Raw genomic sequence first — 21,513 nt, forward strand, 5'->3', positions numbered from 1 at the left:
TATTACCATTATTATTATTATTATCATTGTTATTATTATTATTATCATTAACATTATCACTATTATTATTGTCACTATTATTATTATCATTAACATTATCACTATTATTATTATCATTATTATTATCATTATTATTATCATTATTATTATTATCATTAACATTATTATCATTAACATTATCACTATTATTATTGTCACTATTATTATTATCATTATTATTATCATTATTATTATTATCATTAACATTATTATCATTAACATTATCACTATTATTATTATTATCTTTATTATAGTCTTTTATATAGGAATCAATTCTATTTCTTGCTTCTCGTTCTCTATTTTTTATATATTGGTCCATTTCTGTAATATATGGATTATATTTAGGCCTTGTTACTTTTCTATTAGTATGTATTACAGGACCTGAAAATGCACTACCAAGAATTGGTGGATTCAGTTCATAATAACTATAAACATTTCTATCATCAAGTGGAACACGTGGGTAATTGTCTTTAGATATTCTTTGACGTCTGTTCATGACCTTAGACACCAATTTTCTATACTCTTCTGTAGATAAATGCTTTTTTCTATTATCCTTAAGATCTGATTTCAACATTACCATCTCACTTGAATTGTTGTTCCCAAATATGACAAATTCTCCCATATTAGGTTTTTTTAATGATATATTAGAAGTATTAGGAATACTTTTATTATCGTAAGAGCATGAATGGTTAATATCTCCAAATTTCAAACTTCCCTGCTTATCTAATGTATCAAGTGCATTCGAATGCAGTGAATTTAATGTATCTTCATTTTGTAATAATCCTGCTGATTTATCTATATCTTTAGATTCATTACTTAAGTCTGTCGATTTACTAATTAATCTATTTCTTGGTAAACTTACTTTCTCTGATCTTAATTTAGTTGGATATGAAGATGATACAAACTGTGAATTTGATAGCATAATATCAGGCATATTTGAAATTATACCATTTGAAGAACTCTCAGAATCTATAATTACATCATTGTCTGGACTCTCTAAATATATATTAACATCTTGACTATACATACCATCTTCCGAATATGTCATATTTGTGGCATTAGTTATATTATTTATGTCACTAATCACTTGATTAGATATTGATCCATTAAAGTCCTTATTTCTTAGTCCTTCTTTATCTTTCAACAGTGTCCCATAAGATGTTACACAACCGGATTCACCTAGAGTATTAGTTTCAGGATCAAGACATTCAGAGGATATAGGAGGTAACCTTTGTTGTAAATATCCAGAGAGTGAGTTTGGTGAGTAAATACATGGAGACATATCACTATTTAGTGCATTCTTCCTATTATACTTTGTCACATCTCCTACATTTGATTTATTTTTCTTATATGATTTATGAGCATAATTTACTTCCTTTATATTACCTATGCAACATATGAAATATCCATAGCTTACAAATATTATATATATGATTATATATATATTGAATTTATATATAACCATACTATTTAGATAGTTCAGTCATCTATTTAAGTTACTTTAAAGTTAATTTTGGAGTTTCCCAATAATCCTCATTAACAATTCCACGATATCATTTAAATAATTTTATATTACCGCCTAATATATACCATCCGTAAGTGTCTCCAAAGAGAAGGTATCAAAATAATAGGCGCTAATATTTTAAATTAGGTATAAATAATGTTATATTTAAGGAATTTATTTCTATAATTACCAAATATATCTTATTTTATGTTATTTTATATTGAATAGGATTCCGATATCATCTCTAATAATACATCATTATCACTCTCTAAACCTAAAATATGAAAGAAAGATCAATAAATTACTCACAATATTAACTTAATAAGAGATAAAGATTAATCCTAGTACCTTTTAGTACAATCAAGACAACTACATGCAAAGTGTATATCTATACCTAATAGTATAGTAAATAACAGTAATCCGGACATATTAGAGCATGAATCAAACTCCCTTGAGTATATTGATAGTTAATAAAGAAACGAGTTAATTATCGCAAAATATTCATAATCTAAGAATTATAGACCTGTATCTTTAGAGTGGAATTAGTTTTAGTTTGTACTATGCATATTCAATTGCATAAAATGTATATCTAGATAATAGCAATTCAACAACTTGAAGTTAAATTATAATCTATGAGAAAAAAACAACCATAGAGCTAATACCATAAATATATAGTAATCAAAAATATAACATAATAAATCTCAACATTTCAATCGGATAAAACAAAGATCACTTGATAACTTCAAGTTATATATATTTATGTATAATATAGAAAGATCAACAGTAATATATTTATATCTACTTTATAAGATACTTACACATAAAATAATACATCTAGCTCTTTCTCTTATTTAAAATGTAGTTATATAACTCATAATCCCAATATGGTTCCCACATTTCTACAAAATCTTCTTCATCAATGAAAGTCACTGTTTCAGGATAAGAACTAGGTTTCCTCCCTCTAGTTCGTCTCCTTGGTCTGATAGGCCTTATACTTTTAATGACTGGCATTTTCCTTCGTAATTTATAGCCATATTGCATTAACTCAGGAACTGCTACTAACTCCTCTATATCAATGGAATCTAAATTTTCTATATAATCACCTGATATTCTTAAGGAACTATTTAATATATCATCTATAGAATTATCTGAAATATCAATAGAATCCTTTAATATCCCAACAGAATTCCTTGATAGATCCATAGAATCATCTATTTTATATCCTTTTTCTATAGAGTCCATTACATTATCACTAAGAATATCTTTATTACTCCTTGATAAAATAGATATGTTATTATCCATATTTATATCAGTTAAATATTGAGATAAATTTGTTATATTATCATTTAATTCCACAATACTATGGAAATTATCTATACCACTAGGAATAGTAGAATTAACATGACTCTTTGTATTATTTGTATTAACATATCTAGAAGTGAGGATAGAACGATCGGATCTTAAAGAGTTACTATATACTTTACTGGGACTAAAACAAGCCAAAAAAAACAAGCATGACATTACAAAATCTCCCATATATTTTAGAAGTGACATATCTTTAAGAGTAAGATTATTCCAGTAATTATAAAATCTCCTTATAAATTATGCCTACAACATATGAAATAGTTATGCAAAAAGAAAAAAAAAAAAAAAAAAATACACCAAAATTAATGTACAATATTATTTTGTCCCTATTCCAATATTGCTATCCAATAAATATCTAACCTTCAATGGTAATTATAAGTCAGGTCTTATTTAATAACGCCACTATATAATGGTGCTTAATGTGCACTATTAAAGTATTGAGAACTCTTAAGCCCGCATTGAGTACGTATTAGAATAAAATTTTGTAAATTTAACAATATTACATAATTATTAAATAGAAATATTTCATATTATTTAGGACATATATTCTGGCTCTTTATTCTGAAATTATTAAATAGTGCTATATATATATTTATATATATTTAGAAGTATCTTGTGCAATACTTTAGATTATAATTAGACTTCTATAAAAAAAAAAAAAAGTATTTAGGTAATTATTTTTATTTTAATTTAATATCATCATTTATATCTTTTTTTTTTTGTTAATATCTAATAACTTTATTGTATGGAGTTATTATGTTTAATATATTATTTAGCTTTCATTATATTTAGTATTATTGAGAAAGGAATATTTAGTAAGATTTTCATCAGTAGAATTATTAAAATATAAAGGTGAAATATATATAAAGTATTTCTCCTATATAATTCCTAAATCATATATTCACATTAGATATTATATTACTCAAAATCCTCTTTATTTTTAGTTATTTATTTGTAATATTAAAAAAAAAAAATAAAAAATATTTAAAGATTATTTACTTTTTCTTACTTATTAAACAAGATGTACCTCTTAAGAGGTATAATAGTATCTCAATAGGCGGCACTATTATTATTTTTATAGTGGATCTAAAAATAGTGAGAAGGTTTTAAGTATAGTTTAATTTTAATTAATATTTGCTACTTTTATTACAAAGACAATAATTTTAGAAGAGATTAATTACTTGATTTAATTATATATTAAAGATTAGAAACAGATAATTACAGGAAATTAATTTAATTAAGATCATATATATGTTATGATTTGATGTAATGAAAAGTTTTATATATCAAGATGTACCATTGTTAAATAAGATATTTATGTATAAATATAGAATAATGAATAAATTTATAATGATATATCTCAGAAATAATGTAATTACAAAGTTTTGTAGATTTTTTTTGGGTATTATTACTATATTAAGATTTATAATATATACTGAGTGTCATAAATATTATAACTTTGGAAAATCTTCACATTACCCTGAAACATTAGGAAATAATGGTTTAATACCACAATATCAACAAGAATCTATTAATCCATTTGATCCAAGGACATTTATTCAATCTCCAGTATTAGTACCTACTATTATACCTAAGACAGAAACAGCAAAAAGACTTGCAGAACAGTTATTTCAAATACAAATAGGTGGAATTCCATCAAATAATTTAGAAATAAATTCTGCAACAAAATTAGTACTTGGTGAATTGAGTAATTCAATAGTTACAGATATGAAGGATATTCCAAAAGCAATTAAAGTGGATAATATTAATATTACAAAAAAGCAAGATAAAAAGAATAAGAAATATAAGAAAAAGAGATCATCAGAAAAAATATATAAAAAACCAGAAAATAGATTAGAAGAATATTTTTTACCTTTTAATGTAGATACATTAAAAGATATTAAAAAACTTGGTGAGGCAATATATACACCTATACCAATTAGAGACTATTCAGAGGAATTATGGGGAGATGTTAATTATAAAGATTTGGAAAGTTTTAATATAAAATTATTAGAACCAAGTAAAAATGGAATAAATATATTTAGAACATCAGCAGAATGTTTAAATCTTTATGAAGATGCATATCAGGATAAAAAAAAGATTAATCAATTTATTGGATCACCAGAAATTCTTGTAACACTTGCCAGACAGGCTGCAATGCAACTTAGGACAACATTAGGGGTTGATGATATATTTCTTTTAACTGAAGATGTTTGTCTTGGATTAAGAATGATTTTATATTTACCTCATCCATTAAGAACTCAAGAAAATTGTTGTAATTCATTAATTGCAGCAACAAGATATGAAGATTATATTGAACAAATAGATAAATTAACACTATCTGATTTTTTAGATTCAAAATTTGGTGATTTTATGTATATATGTGGTGAAGTATTTAAATTTCCAAATCCATCTATAAGTAATAGTGGAGTTACAATAATATCTCCAAGAGATTTATTTAATATGTTTAATCTTCTTAGTGCTCCAGATGATCTTAGGTATTATAATAGACTTCCATTACCACATAAAAAAGCAGTATTAAAAGTTCAATCTAGCTATTTAAAACATACTCAGAAAACGATAATGTTTGATTCTGCTGCTGCTGCAATATTTTTACTTAATGAGATTCATCCAAGTGATCATTCTTTAATGCAATGTACAGAAATTCTGAATGCATGTCTTATAATTCAAAATATTGAAGTAAAACCACAAATTGATGAAGATATTGCAAAAAGAATTTGTGAAGATATTGGTATAAAGGATAATAATCAAATTTATCCAAGATATTCAACAAATGTTTTATTATTAGCTCTTAAACGTGCTACTCATTTAACTAAAGATATTGATGGAGGATTTTTGGTATCTACAAAATTATCAGGGGATTCACTTGTTTCATATTCTTCAAAAGGAATACCAGAAAGAGCATCTGAGGCAATAATTTGGTCACAAGTTGGAAAAGTTTTGACAGATGGGACAATATTGAGTACTTCAATACCTATATGTACAGGTTTAATGGCAATAGAATTAAATAGAGCATTATCATTATATTCCAATATTTCTCAATTTCTAAAAATATCAGGTTTAAGTAGGATAAAATTAACAGTTGAGGATATATGTAATATTGCCAAAGTTGCAAAATTTTATAAAATAGAATTACAAAACCTTATACAGCAAAAGAAGAGTAGTGATTATGGATTAGATGATATTTTCCCTTTAGCAATGTCAAGAATTTTGAGGAATTTAAATTTAGAAGTATTTTCCTTTTCTGTATGCAAAAATATATATAAAGAATTTTTTGAAGAAGAAGATATTATTTTAAGGAGTGTAAAAGGATTAACAAAAGATTTGAGACTTTCCAGTTTTTATAGTAAACCACCATTTGATTATCCTAATGGGTTTCCATTATCTCATTGGAAGGTTAAAAAATATTCATTATCAGATATAAATGGAGGAAGTTGGAAAAGTTTAATTGATCCAGATTGTTCTACATTACCACATTATCTCAGAAATAGAATAATTCTTTTTGTTGCATATTTATTATCATTTTGGAAATTTAAAATGAATACAGGTACTGAGAAACCAATAGATGATATAAAATATGTTTGTATTGCTTTTGTCAATTCTATCTCAAATAGTTCCCCTTTAAATAAAGAATTAGGTGAACAGTTGCAAGTATCCTGGTTGAAAGAAGTTTATCCAGATGGAACTTCAGAGAACTATCTTGAATATATTTGGAAGAATTTTGTAAGATATGAACAATCTATTTTTCCAATAGGTGAAGAATCTGAAGATGAATATATTCAGCGAATATATCATAATTCCTTAATTCCAGAACCCCTTTATAAAGAAGATTGGTTAAATATAGAGTTACCAACTCGATTTGACTTGCCAGATTTTTTGGAAGGAATGAAATTTCAGATAATCCCAGTATCAATATTAAGTACATTAGATAAAATTGAACAAAATAGAATAAAACTTATAAGAGCATTTTTAGAATTATTTTTTGAAAATACATACTTATTCCCTATTACAATATCAAGTGAAGAGATATATGAAGTTTTGAGTGCACATGCAATTCAAAGTGAAAATACTTTAGATGTAATTTTTTATAATATCTTAAGTAAAAATTTAGATAGAAATTGGCTAAATATGCCAGTAATGACCCATGCAACCTATAAATTGTTGGAATATTTAAAATATCTTAAACAGAATGTATCAAATCAAATAGGTAGAGAGGCTACTGATAAAGATATTTTTTCATCTTCTAGAGCAATATTTATACATGGTTGTTGGTTAATAAAATCACCACAACCATCTTTTTCAAAGGCTACAATACTTCAAATGAGACAACTTAAAGGATATCCAAAATATATACTTAATAAAGCTCGATATATTCAAGTTTATTTTCTGAAGGCATTTGAAAGGATATTACAACATGAACTAAATTTAAGTATTGCCGATGTAATTAAAGCATTGATTAGTAGTCCAGGAGATAATGAGTTTGTAGAAATTTTAACATATTTACTAAGGAATGATCCAGAACAAGATTTTATTCATGAAAATATTATTGAAGAAATATACAAAGCATGTAAAACATTTAGTTATTATCACTATAATATGCGTGGTGCACTTTCAGATGAGCAAGCATTTGCTGCATCAAGAGTTATTTATAAACCTAAAATAGGTTGGGTATTTCTACCTCCGAATGTTCCTGATTTCACTAAACTCATACCAATAAGTCAAATATTTAGTTCACATAAAGAATCAGATGATCCAAATCATATAGTAGAAGCATATACATGGGAATCACTATTAAACTATTTGAAGAATGAACTCATGGATATTTGGCGAATAAATCGTTCTATTTCAATGTGTACATTTTTTAATTATTGGATTGAGCACTTTTATCCAGATAAGAAAAGTGTACCACTTCTTCCTAAGCAATGTATTTTAGCTACTATAGAGATTCTTAAGAAAAATAAAAAGACTACCTCTAATATAATTGAGGTATTTTCTTTGAAACTTGCAAAAAACTGGCTAACAAATTTAGAAATAAAAAATATGCTTTCTGCTTTTGAATCTTATGAATTAGAACAAAAACCTTTAAATATGAATAAAAAACAATGGCTTATGAATTTATACAGGATACCACAAATTGAAGAACCCAAAGATACATCTGAAACAAATCTAAGATTACCTAATCCTCCAAAATTCGGGGTTTTGGGTAAATTAACTGAAGATTTTAGTATTGTTTCAAAAGTTGAAGTAAATATCTCAATTCCCGGTAGTCTTTGTGATCAAGAAATAGAAAATTTATCAGATTTTCTGGGATCTTTCTTTAAACATTATTTACAAAGATTTGATCCAGTTCTTATAACTCAGTTAGATAATATAAATTTCAAATTAATTATAGAAGATAATATTAAGCGAGGAGTTAACCTAAGTGAAAGCATATTTGATAATATTCCAAAAGATCATTTTTCTAAAGGTATTTGTAATAAAATAGCAACTGGTTTCTTTGATTATATAAATATTAATTTTGCTTATAGTAATGAAGAGACAATAATACAATTATTTAAAAGATTTTTGTCACAAAGAGTGATTACAGATGAAGGATACTTACCATTTGATATACCACTTGGGTTAGTTTCTGGAACTTTGGAAGATAAATCTCCATATAACTCATTAAGCTTTGAAGTAGTAAATTTTGCTAGATTATTAATTGCCTATTTCAATGATGATGCAATAAACAAAAATCTCGATGTATTAAAAGAAGAATGTGTTGGAACTGCTCTTAAATTAATGAATTCTGGAGGGATTACATTAGAAGCTGCTTTAAAACAATCTTGTTCTCCCTTGTACATTTGGTTAACTCCTCAAATATTGTCAATGTTAATAACTGGATTCTTAACATTCTGTGAAATGAAATTTGTTTCTTTTCCACAGAATCAAATTGATGGAAGAAGTTTACTAGATTATATTAATAAATCATTTAGACTCCCCATTGCATCATTCAACAAGAGTTTAAATACATGGATTCTACCTAGTCAAATTATTAATAGTTCTGAAAAAATAAATATAGAAGATAAAGTGAAATATTCAATTATGAAAACAATTGGTGATATTGAAACAGAAACCAATACAGTGATATCTTTCAGTTTTAGTGCTTGTGATGGTTTAACTGTATCTCAACTCAATAGACTTCTTGCTATGGCCCATTATTTCAGAATTTGCACATCTGATTTAGCTGATGAAACACTTATTTTTGATATGAATGTATGGTGTTATGTAGGTCGTCAGATGAAACTTCATCAAATACATACACTTTCATCTATATTGACTCATTACTTGAATTTGGAAAATTTAAATATAATAAATACTAAGATTCTTTTAAAATCATTTCTTCACTTGGAAAAATTATGGTTAGATGTTTCTTCATTAGAAAGTCCAACACAGGCTATGCATAATTTCTATTCATCACATTTCCTATCTATTGGAAAAATTAATGAAGCTAAGCATAAAAATACTCTTTTTTGTCCAACACTTATTACTGATAAAGATATCTCAGAATTAAAACAATTACACCAAAGTAGAGAATTAGTTCATCGTGGTATTGCATTTTGTGCATTTATTGAGGGATATCTAGTAGAAGTTTATGGGGTAGTTAGTTCAGTAGAGAAATTTATTATTCACAATGCTTTAGATAATATGTATCCAATATCAGAAACTGATACTAAAATTGTCGATGCAATAAAATCAGTAGTTCCTGGGATATCTCCACTTGTTATTGCAGATATCATCTCTGCATTCCAGGAATTTGAGAATAAATCAGCAACTAATATAGAACAGCTAGAAGAATATTATAAAAATAAGAGTTGTGAATTTAAATCTGGTGTCTGGGACTGGATATATTCACCTCAATATCCTCATAGGAAGGTAGATCCTACAAGTACTTTTGTTACATTTTCTGGTGCAGAAATTAACAGAATGATAACATTTTTGGCATTTTTCAATGAGTCATTACTTGGGAATTTTGAGAATAAGCTCCTAGGAATGTCAGTGTCTTTACAAGAGGTAGCAACTCTATTTCAAATTATGGATCGAACGGCTAAAAATTCAGATCTCCAGATAATTTTCTATGAAATTTTGAATGATACAAATAAATTTAAACCATGGTTAAAATATGGAGTAGTTGCAACAATTATCAAAAATTTTCTGAAATGGGAGAAATCTAATATTAGTGATTATACTTCCACTGATATGGGCACAATAAAACTCCCAAAAGAAATAATAGAAAGTAAATATGCAATAGCTGGTGTTTCAAGAAGGAATGGGAAATGGCTCTGGTTGTCCTGGATGAAATATTATAATTTCAATAGTAAATTAGGACAAACAGCTCCTGCAATAGAATTTACAGAAATTCAGAAAAACTATGATGAAATAGCTACATTATTTGCACAATACTTCTTCCAGGAAGTAGGTTCCATTATTATTCCGTTCAATACTCAAAAAATCAAACAAATACTAAGTATTAAAATGGAAAAGCAAAAATTTGTCTTGTACCAATTGTTTATAAAATCATGGAGATTATATGAAAGAGATATAATTTTGCTTTGTGAAGATAAAGTTAACGAAATTTATGAATCTAAATATGTTTTTAATAGTAATGGCCTTCGCCGGTTTATTTCACATTTACCTTATTTTGAAAATATAGAATATCAATATAAAGATAGAGAACTTGCTAAGGAAATTGCCAAAGATATGTATGGAGTATTCATTTACAATAAATCAGTTATACATCGAATTGAAGCCTTGGATATATTTATTGGTGTTGGGATAAATAAGAACTTTAAAAAACAAGAGCTTGAGCACAGTTTAAATAGAATCAAATTAGCTGAAGTGTTTGAAAATAAACTGCATATTACTCTTGATAAGTTAGATGATCAAGTTATTCAATCGATAAGTGAAGAATTATACGATGGTAATGAATATGAAGCACTAAAAAGACTTATTCAGGCTTTTACTAAATTTGAAGATGATATGATTAATAATGGTATATCCCTTGGACTCTTATATAAAAAATCTATAGTTCTTCCTATAAAAGATCAATTCCAGTTTCTTCATAATCTTGGTCACTATATGTCAGAGGTAAAATAATATTAAGATATGAAAATGGAATACCTACTAATATATATTTAGTTTATATTCTTGTATATTTGTTTGCCTTACTCCTCAAATAAATCATTTGCATAAGAAATTAACTGGATAAAAGTTAAGTTATGTCCTCAAAATTATCAATAATAAACTTACTGGAAGTTCTTCATATTTTGAAACTTCATTAATATTGTTATCTTCTAACAAAGGTCTAAGGTATATAGTTTGAATTATTTCATTTTCAAATACATAATCACTTAAATCTTTAGTTGGAATTCTCTTATATTTAGGTTTAATATTTGTACTGTTATTATGACCTTTATAAAAAGGTAACTTAGATGGTTTACTCTGTAGATTATAAAGCTCGAGAGTCTTAAATAAAGTCTATAAAAATATGATAAGTTTGAATTTTACCCTATTGAGAGTTATTATTAATAAAACAACCTCTGAAAATATATTTGTAGTATCATTTATATATGAACTATCTTTTTCTATATTATTTTCAGTTACTGATTTCTGCTCTCTGAATTTAGATAATGAATAGTCTAAAGGAGATACTTTTTCATGAATGAGCTCATTTGGCAAAGTTGTATCTGCTTGAGTAGTGTTTTTGTCTATAGTTTTTGGTCCTTTATTTGATAGTTTAAACCTCCGGGCTTTATTCTTAACTGAGTTCCTCCATTTTTTATTTATTAAGTTTTTTTTTATAAAGTAAGGTAACTTATTAATTATACTGTGATTAGCGTTTAAGGGTTCACATAGATCTTCCTCAGATTCTTTTATTTTCTTAAAGGGATATCTTTGGAACTTCCATTTCTTAGTAACTCCTATTATTGATGAAGCTTCACTTTTCATATTTATAGATAAAAACATAGTGTATTTATTTGGTATAGTATGAGTTGGGGGCATACATATGCCAACATAATAGTACATTATTTTAATAATTAATACGAAAATGAAGCTTCCTATAATCATTTAATACATATATTTAAGTATAAACATACCTTTGAAAAAATAAGCAAATATTCTATGTCTGATATGAAGTAAATTCAATATTAACTAATATTCCCAGAATCTATTCATGCCGTAGGATTGTCAATATTAGATTTGAAGTATATTACCCGCTCACATAATCCTATGGGTGCTCTAAAAACTTATTACTACTGCATCAAAGACTATGTAGAGTGCATTTAACATTACTTATTTTTTAGTATTAGCATGTCTATCCGTGTCTACCTTTTGTTTTAAAGAAGTAGTCCTAGAAAAGCTAACTATTAATTTGAAAGCATATCAATAAAATATTAGGTGAGTATTTGTCAAAACCAGTACACTTTATAAGGGAATTTGTATTAATAACTTGAATAAATAGGAAATAATATTAGAAGTTTTAGTGTTTAACAATGTAATATTATTTTTAATAAGATTTAATAGAACTGAACCCATTATAAAAAGTGAGATATCATATCTCTAAGATTTTTTTAATATAACTTGAACTTCTTATTTAGACTTAGATATAAGGAACAAATCAATATACTTATATAATAACAAGAGTTTGATTTTGATCATAATAACTGCTATATAAATTATTCTTCAAAAAAGTTTGTCCTCTAAGAGTTCCATTAAATTCATTAGATTCTATAGCTATAGTCCCAAAGATCCCACTTTGTCTTATACTAAAACTGGTAACATTAAGGAAAATATTAGAGTTATTGATAGGGATAGGGAATCCATCTACACTAAGACCACTTGAATTTATTATTATATCTTTTTGAATTGGAATATTCATTACCTCTTGGTTATTATAAAGAAATTTCCCATTAATTATTTCGAAAGAGTTTTGATTTACTTGCACATATTGTATAGAACCTGGATTATGAGAAAGAGTAATGCTTAGATTAGAAAGGTATTGTTGTTTTTTAATACTCACACCGTATGTTCCAAGTATATTACATTGACAAGTTAATATATCCGAATTTTGCTGAGTAATGCAATTTTCTGTGAGCCATACGCCACTATCAGATTTTACAGCACATAAATAGGATACAAGTCCACTTGGTAAAACTTTTGGAACATATTTAGGATCTATTGTTATAGTCAAATTATTTTTCAAATTAAAAAGTTGGAATTCATTCCCACATCGAGATATATAACTTTGGATTATTGTGAAGTATTTATCTGTATTATTAGTCTCATCATACTGAATTAGTTCATTTATATAAGATTGATAAGGGGACTTTATTGATATAATTGTGTACCGAATATCATTACACTGAGAAAATAAACTAGAGCTCCAGGTTTTATTATATCCAGTAACCTTTTCATTTACTGTATAGAATATATTTTTAGTAAATACAGGGTTTAATAAATTAATGTCTCCTGAGAAATTAATAGAAGAAATGTACATTCCATGATTTGTGTTAACTCCTTTTAATAGATTTATATATGAAAATATTTCTGCATTGATAGACACTCCACTTTTATTTCCATTTAATGAAATTGACGTATTTAATGGATTTCTTAAAGACCATTGATTAACTGAAGCACAACCTAATAAGGATACTATATTTGTATAATTTTGAGCTAAATTAAAGGCAATTACATAGTCTAGGAGCTCTGTTATTAAGTAAGGATAGTCATAATTATAACCACACTCACTTTTAAGAACCAATTTATTTATTTCTTCTTGTGACCACCATTTAAATAAAGTTGTTACTTTCCCTAATGAAATAATATATTTTATTATTGAGATAATTGAAAGTAGATTTATATAAGAAGTGCTAATATCATGATATATTTTGGGTATATATTGTGAGATCCATGTCTCTGCAATATCTTGAATTTTATCTAATGAAAATATATTTAAATTATTTGAAATAATGGCTCCTGTCATTACTTGATCAAATGAGTTGAATCCCATTATTTTTGAGGTAAAATATTTTTTCATTAGGACAAAATCTTGAATTATAATATCTTTTTGGTATTTATTTGGATTTAAATGTTGATTCCTTATAAGGTCATAAGGGCAGATTGGAACATTACTTCCTAAGCAAAACATACGACTATAGTGTTTATTTCCAAATAATTCTGTTTCACATTCAATTCTACACAGTGGATAATTAGTTTTATCATGAATAATTAAGTACACTTTCCAATTACTTGACAATGATGGAAAACGTACAAAATCTGGAATGTCTGATGATAAATATGATAGAAGAATTGTATTAGTTCTATCATTTAATATAGGATTATCCATAATTAGTAACGAATACCTGAATATAACCTTATCAGAATAACTTGTAATATTATATTTTAATGGAACTGCAGATATCCCAAAAGGGGTAGATAATATCTTTAATTCTATATTATCATTAAAGTTTAAGATTGGAATATCCTTCCATGTATAAGCAACATAACCATTTATACCTAGTAAATTTTGTAATTCAGTTTGTTCTCTAATAATAGTGAGATTTGATTCACCAAAGTAATCAATATCTTCTCTTAACATTATAAATAATACTGTAGCATATTGAAAAGTATTTGTATTAATACTTAATGAAGTGAAATTAAGATATATTGAGATATCAATTCTTTGTGTATCTATAACTTCTAATTTAGTCAAATTGAACTCATTAGGATAAACTCCTAAGGGAATATATCCTATACTTGGTATGTAAGCATAAGCAAAATTTTTTACCACCATATTACTCCACAATGGATTGTTTGTGTATCTTATCTGAAAATTAATGAATGAGTTATGACCTAGTGAAATAGTTTCAGAGACTTGTTGTGGAATAATAATGAATGGTAGAGGATCTGGGACTGATTTTATGACAAAAGATTTACAACCTGTGACATGCCTTTTAGTATCTGTCAAACCAATAGACAGAACTAAATAATACAACGAATCCTGTGGAATAGTTTCAATAATTACATCTGTAGAATTACCCAAAAGAGTTGAATTTGTTTGAGATTTAGAACAAGCCTTGCCCCAATATGAGCTATCTTCTAGGCAAGTACTTAATAATCCTTGACTAATAGCTTCAATTTCATCTGATTCTTTTGTTGTAGCACAAAAATATTTGAATCTACTATTTAAGAACTGGAAAGCAGGCTGATAACTACTTGTCCATCTACAAGAATCGCAACCTGTAGAAATTGAAGAGCAGTACCCAAAGGAAATCATTTGTTGATCAAAAGTAAGAGATCTTCCAACATTGACACTTAAAAGTGGATACTTTGACGATATAACTGTAGGAAGAGATGCTTTAATATTTGGTGTTATTATTTCACTATTTAGTATAATAGAATTTTGAGACATTTTTACTCTATTTGAGGCGAGAGATGTATCTATTTTTAGTAATGATATTGGTCCATATATTGGATTTTGAAAAATCAAATTGTTATGAGATTTATCATTTCCTTTTAAACAATTTAAAATTTCGATAGTTTGCATCATTGTATTATTTATATTTGCTATACATTCAATTGCACTTATATCTAATGAAGAATTGAAAGCTAAATTATTAATGTGTAAATTATTGATTTTTGAAAAAAAATAGGTAATTTCAGGATTATTACTCAAAAGGCTTGCTTCCATCTTACATAATTTACTACTAGTACTTGACATTGAAAATGGAACAATGCTAGGAATCATTGATACAATTGGTAAGTTTCCATTAAGATATGTATTAGGTGCTTTAATATAACTATTTTTAAAGTACGTAGATAATAGGCTATTATTAAAAGTCTTAGTCTCCGTCATAAAAATATCAAATAGTAAATTATTATACAAAGAAAATACAGTATGTCCATCAGATTTATTCCATATTACTGAGATATTTAAAAAAACTGAAACTCCTTTAAATTCTAAATTGTTTAATGTTGTATTATCAGGCCTCCATATATGAGGGTTTATTGGCAAAAGTTCTTTATTAAGTAAACTTGGTAATAAAAAGTATGTAATATTCATATTCATACCTATCCTAGAATATGAGTTGGTTGAATTTTCTAGTAAATTTGCTATTGATATGCAGAACTCATTACTTGAATATATCTGATCTGGTAAAATACACTCAAAGTTCAGTTTTGGTTGTATATTTAATATAGATTTTGGTATATTGTGAAGCTGAATATTTATTGGTATCCAGTCATTACAAAAGCTATTGATCATTGAATAAGCTATTGACATAAATGGCTGTATAGTATTTGGTATGTTGTTATAAGATAATACCTCTTTACCTAAAGTTTCAGTGGAAAATGATTGTAGTGATCCAACTAAACCAAAATATGTTATTGCATTGCAGAAACACTTAAATTCAACTTTTTGATCCATACTATTAAAAAATAATTTTGTTTTGCAATGTTTTATATCTAAATTATTTGTTATCCTATCCTTTGCAGCACACTTTATATTTGAATAATCCAAGGTTGTATTCCAATAAGAATAAAATGAGAATTCTAAGCTGTCACTAAGGTCCCATACTTCAAATTCAATTGTACAAAGTACAATCGTACTTAAAATTAACGGATAATTACTAATTGTATTATTTACTTTTGATATAAGAAAATTAGTTAAATAGTTGTTAGCTTTAACAGTTGTTATTGTTAAATGACTTTTTGTACATAGTTCTAAACCCTGAGCAGATGCCGATATATTGTACCACTCTGGATTCTCTTGAAAATAAGTTCCATTATATAATTGAAAATAGTAATTAGAAAATTGAGATATATTGATCTTTGGAAATTTTATACCTCCTATTGAAATTCCTTCATTCAAATCCAGTTGATTGTAAGTATAGCTAAATATGCTCATTCCAGATTTTTCTATGAAAAATTCGAACTTACTATTAACTCCTTGTACATAGCTTCTTCTAGCTGCTATTGATTGGTAAATATCAAATATTATCTTATATTTTTCTTTGGTTATTATGAAGGGATTTGTTATTATTAGCAAATCAGTAGTATTCATTACTAAATTATTTATTCCATCAATTAAAAAACACTCAATAGTATTGTATATTCTTCTTATAGAATTAAACGGTAAACTTGTATTTATATAACTAGCTGGATTATAATAGGAAGTTGAAAGAATTCTGTTTATAACAGATAATGTTATTGGTTGAGCAAATGGATAGTCCTGATTAAATGGGACATTATTGTTTTCAATTGCATACTGGTATATAATATTAAAATAATCATTCCATATAATATCAACCGATAATGGTTGAGAGAATAATGCATTAACTAAACTCATTGTGTCAACATATGATAAGTATGATACTGGATTTGTTACTACAGCTATTGCATCCTCAATTTGTCTTTGTGAATCAAAAGCAGAAGTCTTTATTACTGTGTAATTACAAATATTATAATTATAAGCTTCGCTGTTATTTTCTGGGATACACCATTGGAAATAGGGTGTTCTATTCATATCCCCTTTGCAAGGTACGAAACAACCTTGATCCCATTTATCTGTATTACGCAAGTATACATACCATTGAGGTTGTGTTGCAGGTAATCTTAACCCGAAACGGTTGTGTTGTCCACCAATAATCATCTCAAATACTTGACTATCTGGGGTAAATACAGGGGTATTTAATGCTATAGCATTAAATAAAAATGGAGAAACAGTAAAATTATATTGATGAGATACGTTCATTGCAGTATATATTGCATCTGTAATTGATGTATTTCCAGGATTTGGTTCCAATACTTTGGATCCAAAAGATATAAATCCATTATTTACTAGTAACCATTCAACATATTCATGTACTCCTTCATCTGATAAATAAACCTTCACAGTTTTATCCTTATATTCTTCAAAGTTCATTGTTTCAAAGTAAGATGTCTTAGCTAGTGCAACTGTCTCATTAACGAAAATAGCTGCTCTCATAACACAAAATGTCGGCTTATAATAATATGTTTGCATTGTATAAGGAGGAATATAAATAGATGCACCAAGTTTTCCTCCAATACTAAGAATATCATTTATTTTTACATTCCTTGGATATATTTCTAGCTCGATATTTGAAATATTTGGACATAGTAACCAAGACTTTAAAACTAATAGACTATTTTCTGTCCAAATGTTATCAGGAAAAACATCAATATAAAAAGAGTATGAGAAACCTCTGTTCATAAATATTCCAGGTAATATTGCACCCACAAATGGATCTGTATAAGGAACTATTTGAGTTAACTGAATAGGTTGATATTCACTAGTTACTATTGTATAGTAATATTGGAAAAATACAAAGGCATTTAGTGGGGAGCAACATGTATCATTCGAGATTGAATAATATATAAAGATTCTATCTGTATGATAATTTCCAGTCTCCAATGTAAAATTTGTTGCGTTTTTAGCGACTGGTATCCATCTATTAGGGTCACTAATTATGCATGATGATACCCCATTTTCTTGCTGTTCAGAAATTGTATCATCAAATTCTCCATAATAATATCTAAATTGGTTCATTTCAAAGTTATTTATTTCGGTTATATTTGATGTACAAAATTCTATGAAATTCTGCTGATCAATTGGTTTAACTTTCCAAGGTATTATACGAGGATTTGAACATTGCCAACATTCATTTGGTTCAGCACAATGTCCAAACCTATCCTGCATATACTGAAAATTAAAATTAAAAAAAGGATCACCTATTTCCAAATTTCTACCAGAATATTGAACAAATGGAGCATTTAAACGAGGAGTAGGGGATGTAATCTGAACTGGTGCTGTATTTGCAACTAGGTGATAAGATGGATAGTTCCCAAAATACACAGTATCTGAATCTTGTAAGGTGTCATTTATATTTTTTTCTGATTTAAGCATTCCATAGTGATATAATCCTGATATTAATGTCTGAGAATCTGAAACACCATAACCAACAAATTCTAGTGGTTGAGGGTAAAATGCAGACATGTATACATCAGAAGTATTTTGAACTTGTTGACTACATAAAGTATCTTTAAATCCCTTATTCAATGTATTAGGTGCAAGTGGAAATGTACCATTATAGTAGCATCCTCCCAAGTAGTTGCCCGTTTCAATCCACTGACAGTTAGGAGAAGAAACTGGAAATCCTACAGTATACCAATTTGCACCAAATGGGATTTTATTCCAATATGATTGACCAGAAATTGTATTTCTAATTATAAATCCATTTGTTTCATTTTTTAATAGGGAGGACAAATTTTTTGGATATTCATTTACTTCCCCATTAGGTGTTATAATTGATGGATAATAAAAGTCAAAATTACTTGTACAGTTGATAGAAGTATTTGGAATATTTGATGGAGGAATCAGTCTTATTAATGGACTTGTTAATGGTATATTTATATTTCCCCATGCTACAAATGAATCAGACATTGAAATATTTGTAAATGTAGTATAAATCACACTATTCGGAAATTTGTCATTTGGAATTATTAAAGGAAAGTATCCTCCAAATCCATATATAGGAGTCCATAAAGAAGATAAACTTACTTCTTGGTGATATTTTTCTAAGCTTAGAGATAGGTTCATTGAAAATCTTATATAAGGAACATTAGTACCATATGAATTTACCCCAGGCATTATTGAAGAGTAATCGACACTTACTAAAAATGGAAATGATATTGTTTTGAATAAATAAGGTCCAATACCTATTGAACTATTAATATTATTACCAAAAATAGTTTGATCAAATTGATACTCTACATTTGAAGGTAAAATTGTTGGGATATTATTTGGAATATTTTCATTTATTTTTGAGACAATACTTTCTAATTTAGATCCTTCTAACCAAATAGTAATATTATTTGCACCGTCAAAATTAGCATAACTTGTCGTACTATTTTTTAAAATATCAGCTAGCATGTTGCAAGCATCATATAAAAAGTTATAACTTAGTGAAAATTGTAAACTTGATAATTTCAACCTCAATACATTTAAATCACATTCAATATATTTTATTGGAGTATCGTTACAATCAGGATACATCCCTATAAATTGTATCGTAATTGGGTGCATAAATTGACAAGGGCTTATAAAGTTTGTTGTTTGACTATCAATAGCTAAATAATCACTAACGCTAGGGCCTTGGTAGTACGATGCCATATTGAATCCAATAGGAAAATAATAACTTCTATCTGGTGCACCAGTTGTATATGTAGTTATTTGACAAATAGATAAAGTCAACAACATGAAATATAAAAAAAGATAAAGAATAAAGTAATTTGGTTCTACAAAACCACAGGCCATTATAATAATGCGAAGGCAAAACATATTATTTTATTAAAAAATATCATAAAGAATTAATTTTATGAGTTATAGTACATAAAAGTAAATAAAATAAAGTTGAAAAGAAGGAATCTACAAATATTAATCAAATATTACTTAACATGTTACTTACTTGACATTATGTAACCCGGTCGTTACATAGACTTGAGAGAGTATGGTAAGCGGTTAGAGGGTGAGACGCCTCTAAGAGACTTAAAAAGTACCAATAAGGTATTTTAAATTGTAATATTATGGAAATTAGAAAAAAATGAGACTGTTATATCTTGTATTCTTGCTTATCATCCCAATAGTAACTAATTCACATCAAGATGTATTATTTATGCACGAAGATGTCGTAGATCATAATCATATGGATAATTTACTCGGAAATATCCAAAACCATTACCAAGATATCCAACATGAACATCAATATGATCACAATTTATATGATATTTCAAATACCCATGCACAAATGGGGTTAAATGCACTGCAGGCAGTAAAGTTGCATAATCAATTTGAAAATAATAATTATAATAGGCATGGAACTGGAGAACATTATTCTACAAATCCAGATATGAATGCGATCCAAAATAAAAAGTGGCAGACAGGAAAAGTCAATTTTATTTTTGGACCTGATTTACCACAACCACCTCCTTTAACTACTCATGAACCAATGATTACTGGAGTGACAAGTTCTGAACACCATGATACAACTATACCTTCTCATTCACTTGGGACAACAATTCATACAGATCTTCACACAACAAACAAAATAAACCATCAAGAAGAAACTACAATTAATCAGAGAGGACATAAATATACTACGATAAGTAAGTCAAATAAACCAGATAATGAACATACAACATTTACTACTGAAGCAGTAACAAAACCCACTACTCACCATACAGAAGTATCAACTAGCCCAAAGGCTCATACTACTGAAGTAACGACAAGATCCATAACACATAGTACTGAAACAACAAAACTGACAACTAGATATACCGAAACTACAACAAAACCTACAACTATACATACCGAAACTACAACAAAACCGACTACCCATAGTAGTGAATCTACTACTAGACCAACTACCCATAATACTGAAACAACAACAAAACCAACAACTAGACATACTGAAACTACTACTAGACCAACAACTAGACATACTGAAACAACAAAACCAACAACCCAT

General features: G+C 27.2%; 6 protein-coding genes across 6 annotated transcripts; 2 read left to right on the forward strand and 4 right to left on the reverse strand.

The window, feature by feature from the left end:
- Nucleotides 1–6: 6 nt before the first annotated feature.
- On the reverse strand, nt 7–1,504 carry cand_033380 (uncharacterized protein; the record flags this gene model as incomplete). Its single annotated transcript, XM_067213564.1, has 2 exons — nt 7–1,035; nt 1,069–1,504. Coding segments are annotated over 2 exons (1,465 nt in total), but the record flags the coding sequence as incomplete, so codon positions are not given.
- An 873-nt stretch (nt 1,505–2,377) lies between these two features.
- cand_033390 (uncharacterized protein) lies at nt 2,378–3,097 on the reverse strand (the record flags this gene model as incomplete). Its single annotated transcript, XM_067213565.1, has 1 exon — nt 2,378–3,097. The coding sequence occupies one exon, from the start codon at nt 3,095–3,097 to the stop codon at nt 2,378–2,380; it is 720 nt and encodes a 239-aa protein (XP_067066626.1).
- A 1,146-nt stretch (nt 3,098–4,243) lies between these two features.
- cand_033400 (uncharacterized protein) lies at nt 4,244–11,065 on the forward strand (the record flags this gene model as incomplete). Its single annotated transcript, XM_067213566.1, has 1 exon — nt 4,244–11,065. The coding sequence occupies one exon, from the start codon at nt 4,244–4,246 to the stop codon at nt 11,063–11,065; it is 6,822 nt and encodes a 2,273-aa protein (XP_067066627.1).
- Nucleotides 11,066–11,185: 120 nt separating this feature from the next.
- Nucleotides 11,186–11,995, reverse strand: cand_033410 (uncharacterized protein; the record flags this gene model as incomplete). Its single annotated transcript, XM_067213567.1, has 2 exons — nt 11,186–11,446; nt 11,507–11,995. The coding sequence occupies 2 exons, from the start codon at nt 11,993–11,995 to the stop codon at nt 11,186–11,188; spliced, it is 750 nt and encodes a 249-aa protein (XP_067066628.1).
- Nucleotides 11,996–12,596: 601 nt separating this feature from the next.
- cand_033420 (uncharacterized protein) lies at nt 12,597–20,327 on the reverse strand (the record flags this gene model as incomplete). Its single annotated transcript, XM_067213568.1, has 1 exon — nt 12,597–20,327. The coding sequence occupies one exon, from the start codon at nt 20,325–20,327 to the stop codon at nt 12,597–12,599; it is 7,731 nt and encodes a 2,576-aa protein (XP_067066629.1).
- Nucleotides 20,328–20,589: 262 nt separating this feature from the next.
- Nucleotides 20,590–21,388, forward strand: cand_033430 (uncharacterized protein; the record flags this gene model as incomplete). The annotated part of the gene is made up of 1 exon (XM_067213569.1): nt 20,590–21,388. A coding segment is annotated over one exon (799 nt), but the record flags the coding sequence as incomplete, so codon positions are not given.
- Between the last annotated feature and the right edge of the window lie 125 nt (nt 21,389–21,513).

The sequence above is a fragment of the Cryptosporidium andersoni genome (genome assembly GCF_001865355.1).
Source record: "Cryptosporidium andersoni isolate 30847 chromosome Unknown contig_110, whole genome shotgun sequence".
In the NCBI taxonomy this organism is placed as follows: Eukaryota; Apicomplexa; class Conoidasida; order Eucoccidiorida; family Cryptosporidiidae; genus Cryptosporidium; species Cryptosporidium andersoni.